General features: G+C 36.0%; 1 protein-coding gene across 1 annotated transcript in view; it reads right to left on the bottom strand.

The window, feature by feature from the left end:
* The window catches only part of PHF14 (PHD finger protein 14), a gene marked incomplete at its 5' end in the record, with an annotated part of 36,120 nt that overhangs the window by 2,596 nt on the left and 19,629 nt on the right, over positions 1 to 13,895 (bottom strand). The window contains one exon of the mRNA XM_010075414.1: positions 10,614 to 10,782. Within this exon, the coding sequence (XP_010073716.1) occupies positions 10,614 to 10,782 (169 nt within the window). The remainder of the gene's footprint in view (positions 1 to 10,613; positions 10,783 to 13,895) is intronic.

Genomic DNA, 13,895 nt, shown 5'->3' with positions numbered 1-13,895 from the left:
ACTCTCTCCAACAGGTCCAGGTCTTTTTTATGTTGGGGACCCCACATCTGAACACAGTACTCCAGGTGGGGTCTCACAAGAGCAGAGTGGAGGGGGAGAATCACCTCCTTTGACCTGCTGCTAATGCTTCTTTTGATGCAACCTAGGATCTGGTTGGCCTTATGGGCTGCAAGCACATACTGTTGGCTCATGCTCAGCTTTTCATTAACCAACACCCTCAAGTCCTTCTCCTCAAGGCTGCACTCAAGCCATTCACTGCCAAGCCTGTATTTGTGCTTGGGATTGCCCAGACCCATGTGCAGGACCTTGCACTTGGCTTTGTTCAACTTCATGAGGTTTGCATTGGTCCACCTCTCAAGCCTGTCAAGGTCCCTCTGGATGGCATCCCCTCCCTCCAGCATGTTTACTGGACCACACAGCTTGGTGTCATTGGCAAACTTGCTGAGGGTGCACTCAATCCCACTGTTCATGTCTCCCACAAAGATGTTTAACAGCACTGGTCCCAGTACTGACCCCTGTGGAACACCACTTGTCACCAGTCTCCACTTGGACATCGAGCCATTGACCACAACTCTTTGAGTGTGGCCGTCTAGTCAATTCCTTATCCAGTGAGTGGTCCTTCCATGAAATCCATGTCTCTCCAACTTAAGAGAGAAGGATGTTGTGTGGGACAGTGTCAAAGGCTTTGCACAAGTCCAGGTAGATGATGTCAGTTGCTCTTCCCTTATCCACCAGCGCTGTGGCCCCGTCTCAGAAGGCCACCAAATTTGTGAGGCATGATTTCCCCTTGGTAAAGCCGAGTTCATTGTCACCAATCACCTCCTTGTTTTCTATGTGCCAGTTTGGAAGCCATGTGCAAGCATAGTTTCCAGGAGGATTTGCTCCATTATCTTGCCAGGCACAGAGGTGAGATTGACTGGCCCCTAGTTTCCTAGGTCTTCCTTATTTCCTTTTTTAAAAATGGGGGTTATGTTTCCCCTTTCCCAGTCTGCGGGAACTTCACCAGAGTGCCACAACTTCTCAAGTATGATGGACAGTGGTTTGGCAACTTCATCTGCCAGTTCCCTCAGGACCCGTGGTTATATCTCATCAGGTCCCATGGACTTGTGTGCCTTCAGGTTCTTCAAATGGTCTCGGACCTGATCTTCTCCTACAGCTGGCAGTTCTTCCTTCTCCCACTCTGTGCCTTTGCATTCTGCAACTTGGGCAGTGTGGCTTGAGCTCTTGCCACTGAAGATCGAGGTAAAGAAGTCATTAAGTACCTCAGTCTTTGTAATATCCTGGGTCACCAGGTCTCCCGCTTCCTTCCGGAGGGGGCCCACATTTTCCCTAGGCCTACTTTTATCAATGACATACCTATAGAAGCTCTTCCTGCTACCCTTAACATCCTTGGCCATATTTAATTCTATTAGGGCTTTAGCTTTCCTAACCTGATCTCTGGCTTCACTGACAGTGTCTCTGTATTGTCCCCAGGCTACCTGTCCTTGCTTCCACCCTTTGTATGCTTCCTTTTTTTGTTTGAGTTTTCTCAGGAGTTCCTTGTTCATCCACACAGGCCTTCTGGGATTTTTGTCTGCCTTCCTCTTTGGAAGGCCTAAGATCACCTAAAAACTTTGGCAATTTTAAGCCATATAGGACCTGCTGAATGTAGCTGTGTAAAGATTAAGAAGTAGGTGTAAAGGTGCATGCCAATACGTGTTACAGGCAACGTGTTTAAGCAGCAAGAGAAAATAATGCACGCTTTGTACAGTCAGAGTAATGCCATCTTGAAAACTGATATATAATTTGGAAATATAGGTAGCAATGAAATATTTTTTACCCTAAGTGCAAAGGATTATAAGTTAATAATGATATTTTAAGAAGTGATGAATTCTATTCTTCATCTAGAGATACAAGATTTATAAATAATGTAGTCATCTTTGTCAATCAAGTGTTTTCATCTGTCTGCTACCTAATGTGTGATGCATACGACAAGGAATGTCATATGTCACATTAAATTTTACTTGCACTATGCTTCCATTAGATTTCTAAACCTTCAAACATTGAATCTGTTTGACAATCACTAGAAAACAATCATTAAAATCAACACCTTTGACATACGTATTTGTAGGATACTTTTATATGTTTTTAAAGTAACAGAATTTTACATTAATGTTTTTCCAAACTGATTTGCACACTTAAACATTTTTGCAATGTAACTTTTTCTGGAAGCTATTATTCTACTACCAGCATTCACAACGGAAAATAATATCAAATTCACAACTGAAAATTTAACATTCTGTGATTATCAACAATAGCCTTCCAGTAAGTAGGCATCTGTAATTTTACACAAGTTTTCACCAACTTTACAGGTTCACAGAAAAGAATCAGATCAACCGGGATTATTTTGTCCAATATTTTTCACTTCTGTTTGCCTCAAAGTACTGTATTTTCATTTTAAAATGCTTTGAATAACTTCTCTCAAGTTTAAGATATCTTATAGAAGAAAAGCTTAAAGGAACAGTGTTATCATATATGCCCAATGGTATACACTACTACTACTGAGATAAACTTGTTCATATTCAGAATTTATTGGGAAACAGATGTTAATCCAGTGTAAGATGGATATAAAAGCAATGGTTTGTCAATTCAGTACTACAGAGATACCTTCAATTTAGGACTTCTCTATATCATAAAACAGAGCAAGCTAGTTTTGTGAAATTTGTCCCTGCATTTCCAAACATTAAGTCAGGAAGGTAAAAACGCATGTTATCAGCACCCAAGCAAAACCCTCATCAACACCAGTGCTATCCAAGAATGCATTTTGTTTCACTGCAAAAGGCAGATGTGATCTAAAATATCTACTATTCGGAATGGACAACACAGTCCAGAACAAAACACAGCTACCTTTGTGTTAGACACATGCAACCCACACATGGCAACTGCCACAAGATGATACTTTAGGACAGGAATGAAAAGCCTTTAACATGCTCATTAATGAGAATTTAAAGACAAAAAAAATAAAACAGATCAGTAAATATCAGCATGCTATGTAATTATTCCATTCCAAACAAAGTGGTCATGGCAAGGAGTCATTTCTTTACTACAGAACAGAAGATGACTCTGATAGGAAACACCAGCAGAGCAGAACACTCTAGGAAAACAAATTGGCAAAACTTCCGCTACTACCAAAAAAGTAACCTAATGAAATCACTGGGCTATTAAGAACATGAATAAAGCAAACTATAGATTTTCAAAAGCCTGAGAAAAAAAACACAGGTTAAAACTGTACAGATCTCTCTCATGGTTATACACAAACCATGATCATTTTGCTAAGACAGAAATTTTTAATCCGTGATGTCGCCCAGTCCTTATTAAGAGTTCAATGTTACAAACATCCTTTGCCAATGAAAAGTTACAATCAAGCCAGTTGCAGAAAAATCGCTTTGACTTCCTTTGCTTTATTAAAAGGCAGAAAAAATATTCTACTGATGGCACCACACAGGCACAAAATTATTTTAAATAAAGGTAGGGACAGCTATATAGACACAAGATGGCACACTCGCTCAATACAGATCAAACTGAACACCTTAAATGGTACATACCACTATTATTCAAAATCTATCTCGGAAATAATTATTTAATTTTCTGTAAAGCCAGCAGTAATAAAAAAGGAACTGCCAGACAAAAAGAAACAGCAGCAAATCAAAATATGATTATAAAGAGAAACAAGTCTACCATGAAACTTAATTACACAGAATTCCAATTCCCCCCCCCCTTTTCTTTTAGTTTCCATTCTCTTGAGAACTTTCTATTTTCTAGAAAAGCAAAAATTCTGCAACATTCCTGTTGTTAAGCTACACTATCACTGAATCTGTCAATTAACTTGAAACGACTGTTTCTAAGACTTAAACATATAACAGAATTTGAGAACTAGCAGGATTGCTTTATATCCTTTTTAACACTAACATCCTCCAAAGCACACTTTTGGAGAACTGAAACAGAAGCAGGAGGGCAAAATGGACAGAAAAAGTCAACTTGCAGATGTCACTAAACAAGTTATCTTCTGGAAAACTGAACTTAAATGCACTTATTTGCAGAGGTGATAGATATACCAGCTACCTTTACTTACACAGATATCAATATTTACATCACTGGAATACCATTTGGAATATGTCCATGTCTTCATGCCTTTGCTACATCAAAAAGAAGTGATTCTTCATCTATGGGTTTCCCCCTTCCACCCCCCTGCCTTCTTAAAAAACAAACCAAAGAAAAAAAACACCCCCCAAGCCCCAAACAAGCAAACAAAAAACAAATTAAAAACTCTGATACACTCCATTTGCTTCAAGCATTGTGGAAGAGCTGCATCAATTTATCTTACTTTCCTCCTTTCTAAATTTGACCTCAAGCCAACAGAACGAGTCCTATACTATCACGTATCCATGTATTTGGCAGGTTGAGTGATCTAGCTTGTACACGCTTGTACTGACATGTCATAGCCTCAGTTGAGCTTTTACATTCAGTGCTGAAAAACCTTTAAGTTTCAGAAAGCTGAATAACTCCTGATTATTTTGTTCTGGAGCATTAATGTTCAGTTGACAGCAATTTCTTTTAAGTTGAATATGTCAAAAACACTACTATGAGATAGATGCTTTAAAAAAAGGTCTTCCAGGTACTTATTTAGAAGTCATATTTCAATGGCTGACCAATCACTGACAATGATAATTAAAAGTATGACTGACAAGTTTACGTGTTTTAAAATTATTTGCTGTTTTTTATGAAGCACTTACTTACACTCAAATTGGAATTGTTGTTCTGTTTTCCTCCTGGACCCATCTTTTATTCAAAACTTGTATCTATGACATCACATAATTAAGTTACACAATAGATGTTTGGAAAGCACTTCAGTGGAAATCCTTCAGTTAAATACAAGATAACAGTCCTGTTTATCTTTTAATATACTTGGTAATAAAAAATAATCACTCCTCTACTATCTTTTCCTATTTGAAACAAAGCAAGAAATAATAATTTATTTTAAATAACAGTATGTATTTGTAAAACAAAAGCAGTATTCTCAACAACTCCCTGTTCTAAAAACAGTTTCTAGGCACTTTGTCAGTACTTTTTTATTATTATTATTTTTAAAAACTAATCTACTCTCAGGCACAGATTTGTTTTCTTCCATGTTCCAAAGAATGAACATCATAGTGTTGGATAAGAATTCCTTCCCCAAAACACAGACTATTTACTGCTAAACAGAAAAATCACTGTCTGTTCATTTGGACTTCATACCGTGTAATTAAAAAACTATTAGATTTTCAGGTTTTAGATAATAAAAATAAGTTTGGTATCAGAAGATCAGGTTTCATCTAAATCCCTCAACAAACTAGTCAGTTCCCAAAATGCCTTTACAAAAAGCCCTTTTCACTTTTACAACACTGGGTAGATACTTCCTTTTCAGTAAAAAGGAACCAAAAACTGAATTTCCACACACAAAAAAAATACCATCCTCTAATATTCTCACTAAGAGTACCAGGATCTGACAGCATTTGTTTGAGGATGGAATATTCAGCAACACAAACACTACTTAAGTTCAAAGGATACACCAGAATTACAGAAAAAAAATGCATCCCCTACCACCTCTTACGGCACACAGCTAGCCTAAGCTGCAAAATATTTCTTTAGAAGACGTGCATGTATGTGACATTTCTTACAGAAACTCCATTACACTTCCAGACAACAACACATACAGTAGGTATGAAATTTTAAATGAAAGAAATTCACTGAAATATACTTGATAGAATATTTTTCAAGGGACAGGAGAACAGTTATTTTGAAAAAATATGACACCAGACTAACAAACTTATTTTAGCAATGACATCTCTGATAAACAATAACCTGCATGGGTTTTTTTCATTCAAGGATAGCAAAGGAAGTTGGTAATTTGTTAAAAGCTGTTTTTTGTAATGATGGATAATCTCATAAAGTCTCTGAAAAACTGAACATACACAGTTGAGCAGACGAAAAGCATTCTCTCAACTTCCTGATGTAAAGCACTATCCATATCTTTTTAAAGATTTTTTCCAAATAAACAAACTATTGTACATTGTTAATCTTTTTATTATAAGAATATCCAACATTAAAAAACTGTACAGTTCTAAAAACCAAATGTCAACATACATCTATCTTCAGGTTTTTAACAAATATTTAAAGAATGTTTTTAGACATCTAACGGTTTATGCAGATCAGCTATTGATTTCTATTAGCTATTAGCTAATTCTGAAGCTTATAAAAGTATGAAATTGGAATTATAGAGTTTACAGATTTTAAATAAAGCTAGTTTGAAGAGTTATGCAACAAAATTCAGATAATTGTTTAAAAGATTACTACATAAGGCTTGAAACAGCATAAATATGGCTTGAATAAGCAAACAATGAATTAAATTCTGTCCAGAAATACCGCCCTCATACAACAGATTAAAGGATAAAGGCCTAACGTCTTGTCTACTTACATTCACTTATAATTTGTATAGACCCTGACTCAGAGTAGAATTCTGGTATGTTTAAATTTACCCTTGTGCGTTTAGGTGTATTCTTTTACATGGTCTTTCTTAGGAAGTTTGAAATCAGAAAGGTCTTCTCGTATACTTGAGTTACATTTCCATGTACAAGATGATAGGCGCTCTCTCCAAAACAATGCAAATGGATGGACTTGTTCCTTGTCCTCCCATTTTTATTTGAAACAGCTGCTCTTCTTGATATAAATATCCTCTGAAGTATTTGGAAACTAAGAGATGGAAATACCAGAGAGCATTCACAGGGTTGTTTTACAAAGCTTATACAGCATTGTTATATTATATTATTACACAGGGTGCAAAATACTGCCCTGACACACATTAACATAGAGAACCGTGGAAGGGAGAAGCACTCTCCTGACTTTGAATAACCTGCTCCAGTCTTACTTCTCTCACAATTCCAAATTATAGAAAGAAACTAAGTCTCTGAAATCACACAGAAGCTGTGAACACTGGTGTAACTCCAAATCCCACAGGTCTCTGGCCATCACTGTTCTGATGTAAGATTAGACTGAATGAAGATTGGAACAATTCAGTCCCTAGGAGAAAACCTGAGTTTTCATTAAACAGTATCACCTCCCTGTGAATGAGCTGGAAAATGAATATTCCTCACAGCTCTTCCCAGCCAGTAATCATTTGAGTCGAGCTGTTTGAACTAGCAGACTGAAGATATGAAGAAAAGGCACCTCATTCAACAAAATACAGAGCATTCCACTCTAAACCTCTGCTAAGAGTACCCTGACACAGATGTACGGTTAAGTGCTTAGGAGACTTAAGAAGAGAAAAACTTGAAAAGAACTGTTAAGCCCATAAAGGAAAAGAAGGAGGAGAAACAGTACAAGTTGCAGAAGGTAAAATTAGATATCCTTATTATTTTTCGCAATAACGCAAAAGGAATTTGTAAGGTTACATTCAAAGCAGAAAAAAACCACCACTATTTTCTTTAAAAACAATTTAGCCCTGGAAAAGAAAATCCACAACATCAATGAATTCGGGTGCTTCAAATGACTAAAAAAAAATAATAACTTGCAGGACTTAAGTACACATCCATAATTAGATTGGATGAGAAAAAATGGTAAAATTATGCATGCTTCTAAAAGGATCTTTTACTCTTCACAGTACACCCCAAGCAGACAGAAATTAGAAAAAAAAAAAAAAAAAACCACGAACACGGAAAAAGGCAGTTTTTCATGAAACAGGGTATTCCTTTACCGTCTCTGAAGTCAGTGTTACCAAATAGGAGCTGCAGGACAAGCTGATCAGAAAATATCAATTCCGAAAGTATAATTCAACATGGAATATTTTTTTCATATAGTTAGCATATAGGCTTAATTAATCATATGCATTTGTATAAAATGTCTTACAGATACCAGCTATTATTTTCATCAGTAACACCTAATGCAACTTTATTAAAATAAAATATTAGGACTTACCCACAATTTCTGTCAACAAAGTAATGAAGAGTTAACTAGAATAAACCACTACAATGAAATCCAAACATGTAAGATGCATTCTGTTCTCTTGGGTATGTGGCAAAAAAACCTTCTTTCAATTATATCAATTCAAGATAAACTTATGCAAAACAAATGGAAATTCCCTTAAGAGTAACAGATACACAATTCAACAGTCTTATAATTGTACTCCTTGATTATAACTGTAAGCAACTAGACCAAATAAAACATGTCCAGAGATACAAAGTACACTGAAAAGACTGTGAAGTAAGTATATTTTCAAATTGTTAATTTATTTTTTTAACTATTTTAAAGGATTTGAGCAGTGAGCACACAAACAACAGAACAAATATCTGGTGATCATTGTTGAAATGCACCACACAGACGTTCTCTGTGTAGTCAGACTCAAGTAAACGTCATACGAGAAGTTGTTCACAGGTCAGGTTTTTTCCCCTCAAATATACAGCCAGAACCAGACCTAATGAATTAAAAAGTACTACATTCTTAAAGAAAACAAAACCAAAACAGAACAAACAAGCAACAAAAACTAACAGTAACTTTCTCGGGTTCATAGCAAAGGTGAATGTGAATCCCAAACCGCCAGGAAATATCTATTAAGTCTTCAGAGGTCTGTTATCTTCATTTTGTTATACAGTCTAAGTGCACCAAGATCATGAAAGAGCTGAAACGAAGGAATTCAGCCTAGTCTAGAGAGAGAGATCCAGCAAGTGTCAAGGATGTGAACCTTCTCTTCCATAGTTATGTAGAAGACAGTAGTAAATAAATATAATTAAAAAAACCAAACCAAACCTATCAGCTATGGGAAAGCTAGAAGAGTGGAGATAACTTTGAGAGAGAAGCCCTGCCCACAGGACAGTAAAGATATTATCTTGCAAATCTGTATGTGGTAGAAAAGCAGAGAACTGGAGAGAACCGAAAGAGAGCCTTAAAATTCAAACAGAGGAACAAAGTCTTTCTTAGACTGGTAGCTGTAATTCTTCCATTGGTACAATGCTGTACCGTGCCAAAATACTAGTGCACTCAAAGTAAATTTAGTCTCTGTATTAGCTACCACAATGTGTGTAGCATACTCTCTAACCTGTGAAGTGCCAAATCATAATGTCATAATCATGATTCCCCACCCCTAATATCATTATATTAGGTGTACAAAGACAGAAGAGAGAGAAGGAGAGAAGATGCAAAGGGTTCAGTAAGCAGGAACACTAGATAAGTCATCTTTCTGTGTGAACAACAGTATGGTAACAGTCAGCTGAACTTCCCCAGACAGCTGTAAGAACCTACGTGTTCTTACACATGTGGAAGAAAGGAAGTTTCCCTCAATGAGACAAAGAAAGAAAAAAAAGTTTCTCCCCTACAGAGATTCTCAATTATCCACAAAACTTAATTTTTGATTACTCACATTCCTTACAGTTTAAGCTAAACTAATCACTTTGGCTTGAGTCATTCTTAAAAGTTCTTCTTAGTCATAGACCAGGAAATGGAAGCCGTTAGGTAAATCAAAGATGCGGCTCAAACCGTTCCACATATTTTGAAATGTAATTAAAGCAAACATTTAAAGTTCGGTCAGGAAAACACTTGTTTAACCCTATCAGTGTATACTCAGAAGAGTTAAGTATGGTATCTGCTAGTACAAGCATAAAAGTCTGGAAAGCCCTGTGAGGAAAATAAAGTTGTGTTGTATGAGAGATGAAGTATGTCTGACTCTAACATGTGAGGGTTTAAGTATTTCCTAATGCTAAGAAGTATATTGGAAGATTAATCACCAGTTTATAGGTAATTACTACTCATGTCCAAAGGGTCATGGGAACACTACTCATTCCCTAAACTGGACCTAAAAGCCCTCTGACACTTGTATATGCATTTTATAGGTAATGTGACACATCACACATGAAAAACATTGTTTTACGAGCAAGAGAGCAAAATTTTAAGGATTAGAGCACCAGAGAAACACAACAGAATACAGTGATTAATAAAAAAGTTCCACTTTCAAATCAAAGAAAGATGCTAAATATTTCATCAGTACAGGAAGCAACAGCTTCTGCTTCTCTAAAAACTATCCACCGGGAAAGTCTGAGAAAATATATAATGACTAGTAAGACTAGGAAGCTAAACAAACTGAAATAACAGGGTCTTGTGATAGTCACAAAACGCACAGCCAGTCAGTAGGTTGCCTGTACATAAGGAAATGACTAATTAATTTACAGTTGTAATTACCAATTCGATCTTAGCATAAAAGAACAAAGTGACCTTATTATCAATGTGAAGAAAAGCTGTACAGGCTTAAGTTTAAGTGCAAACTGAATTTTCATTTTTTCTGCAATTAACAGAGGACTTTGTGACCCAGGTAAAAGGAAAAGCTTGTACAGCTCTTCAGTTCAGTACTGTGTATCTGAGCTTTTTACTGTAGCAAAACTACATATTTAACACAAGTAATAAAGCATTAAACAGAGGAAAGGGAATTTATAACAAAAATAGAACATCAATCAAATTGAAATCCTGCAATTCAAAATGTCCAAAACACAAGTAATTTTAAACAAAATTATTATTAATATGAGCTGCATAACTACAACTCAACCATCATTTACCGTGTTTCTGATTGGAATTTTCTTCGGTTCTGGTGGCACATCCTGAGGAACAAATTTTACTGGTTCCTTAATCTGCCTTCTTGATCGTTTGGTCCCATCTGGTAAGGTTTCCATGGCAATATCAGCCTCCATGTCACTGCTACCTGCCTGGTCACACTCTGAGCATTGCCTGCAAAGTGGAAGACTTTCTATTTAAAGCTGCAGTCACAAAAGTGGAAAAAGAAACATATTGAAGTGTGTGGGTTTAAAATAAATTCAAAAGTCAGGAAACCCAATGGACACCCAAAGAAGTCCCTGAAACATATAATATTTTAAGCAACTAAGCAAAAAACAAGCAAGATGTATTTATTGCTGTTTTTTTTTTCTGACAGTATTTAATTTTGAAAACCAAGATTTTGAAAGTAGAATTTAATCTTCAAGAAAGATGCACCCTATTTCACCATCTGCATCCTACCATATCCCCATTTTTAATGGTGCCCACTGATCTGTAATCTATTTATTATTGTAACTGCTGCTGCTGCAGTTTAATCTTTACAATGACACGCTGCTGAATTCATTCCGATGAGAGTGCTCTTTAGTGGCAGGGACTTAGAAGAAATGTCTGTTATGAAAACTAATTTTAATATGCATTTCTAAGGGAGTGGGTTTTAAATATGAAAAAAATAGTTCAGAGACAGTTAAAGATATGGAAGCTGGAGACATATTAACAAACTTTGAACATCGAGTTGAAAAAAATGCCTGTTGAGTTTTTGAAAAAGTACAAAAACACTATCAGAACTTCAAAAGTGAATAGATACTAAGGCAAAGCTATTAACAAGCTTCATGACAGAATTAACAAGATGAGAAGTCACCAAATTTTGTTCTCATCTGCAGAAAATACTCATCTTATGTTAAGTCATAAACGTGTATGTTAACTAAAAATATGTTAATGAAAACTTAAAAATCATACCCGCTGGTAAGAGCCAGTTTTTCATTCCTTCACACATTATACTTTAAATTCAAAAAACTACAAATTCTTTCAAACAAATTCCAATTCATCACTGTTCTCATATTAAGAATGTTATTTTTATACTACCAAACGAAAAAAAAAACAAACATTATATTCTGCTATTAATTGGCATTCACAGGAATACACACATTAAAATTATCTAAATGAAGGAGCAAATTTCCTTTGAAAGGAGACAAACAAAAACCACGTACTTAAGCATGAATTACCATTTAGCTTCAAATAGTTATGACAAGAAGGCATATTCTTCCGCTATGTAAACAAATGCACAAGCTGACTCCGTATGAACATGTTCAATAGGAATAGTAATGGCTAACATGATATCAACTCCATAAACTTTCCATGTTTTCTAACTCTTTTGAACTAATCCAAGCAGTATAATCTCAGAGCTATCCAGAAGACAACAGTGGTCATCACGGTCCACTAAACAGACCAGTGGCTACTGAGTCAAAATAGAGGGGATCTAATCCTGGATTGGGTAACTGTTACTAGTGTAACCTTGGCTAAGTCAACACCTTTCTCCTTCAATTTTTCCATACGTAACATTAAGATAATTGTGGCTACATTATAATGTTATGAAGATTAATCACGTCTTATCTCTAAAGCACTCGAGACCACTAGAAATAGGACGCATGCCAGTATTAGAAGTATTTGCTGGTACAGAAAAGCAGAAGTACTACAGGGCAGATTGCAGGAAAGATAACCGTGTCTCCTCTCCCTCATATAAGCATGGAAATTTTATTAGTAGCCAAAACACAAGGAACTCAGTTTATGCATTTTTTTTATACTTTGCAAACAGTTTTGGTCCAGAATACAAGTGTGTAATACTCTATTCTTCCTCCTCTTTACAAACCTGAGATCCCTGCAGACACAGTACCCATTAACACTTCTAGGCCTCTTTAGGACACTAAAATATAAAACCAATTTAAAAAAAATGAGGTATAACAGCTGTCACAAAATGCTACTTTTTACAGTTACATGTTTACATAAATTTGTGTACATAAACACACACAAATATGTATATACATGCACTTAAGTAAATAAACAAAAGCACACAGACCAAACTACTATCATTGTAAGATTTTACAGAGAAAGACTCTCAAATGATGTAACAGGAGAGAGAAGCTTTAGAGATAACAGCATTCCCTCAAAATTTTCTGTGTCTGCTTAGCTAAATATTACTTTTTGTTCTTTGTGTCATGCATTGTCTTCAACTTGTCCAATGCAAAACTCTAAGGAGATTTTCTGCTTGATAAGCATCAGAGAGCACAGCCCTCCATAATACTGCAGCATCAGTCATGTCATTAATTTATGTAATGGAAAGCACAACTGAAAGTACTTAGTACGTATGATCTGCTTATGCAGATACAAGTAATAGCTATTAAAGTGTTCAAAAATACTGTGGTGAGCAAATCTTACAAAAAGTTGATTTTCCCCATTATTATGGTTAAAATATGTACTAAGTATAGATTAAAATAAATAAGCATTCTACAACTAAATAGCTGCATTAAAAAACTTGAAGCTTTTATAAGACAAAAATAGAAATATCATTTTACAGCAACATTTGGACTTGGGAACCCTGTCTCTTGGATCTACCACCCTGCACCTATGACTTAAATCATTCCTGTTCTTTAGCTCTCCACTGTTAAAAGGGAAAGACACTGTTTTTCTGATACCTAAGCTCAGACGGTTGTACAGAAACTAACCATGCAGAACAAAGTACTTCAGTTTAATGAGGGCCCTATTTAAGTAAAAATATAAAAATATAAAGTGTTTCAGGAAGACAAGAAACACCTCTGTCAACAGATGAGTTGACAGAGCAAGTTCCTGAAATACCATTTCTGTGATCAGGCTTGCTTTGAAACAGGTAGCGTAAGTGACACAACAATCAAAATTAGAAAAAAGCTAGACCTACAAAAAGAAAGCTGCAAAACTACAGTACAATTGGGGGTGGGAGGGCGTGGTGTTTGGGGGTGTGTGTGTGAAACACAGACAAAAACTTCACGAATGCACCAAAGGCGAGAGAAAAAAGGAAAGCTATATACATGAACTTACAAGCAACCTCTTGATTTACTGGAATAGCTTCTACTATAACAGGTGACTGGATCTTATCAACCCTATTATAAAGCCGTCAAGCTTCAACTATAAAGTAGTTTGGTTGTTAGGTCCCCTAGGGCCCACAGAAAAGCTATTACAGACACACACTCTTCTGGCTTGAAAACAATCTCCTAACTTTCAGCTCCTATTACGGTTTATTTCAACATGGTTCTTGAATC

Source organism: Pterocles gutturalis, unplaced genomic scaffold, assembly GCF_000699245.1.
Source record: "Pterocles gutturalis isolate BGI_N339 unplaced genomic scaffold, ASM69924v1 scaffold22982, whole genome shotgun sequence".
In the NCBI taxonomy this organism is placed as follows: Eukaryota; Metazoa; Chordata; class Aves; order Pterocliformes; family Pteroclidae; genus Pterocles; species Pterocles gutturalis.
Note: the sequence above shows the minus strand (reverse complement) of the source record. Positions and strands in the feature narration are given on the sequence as shown.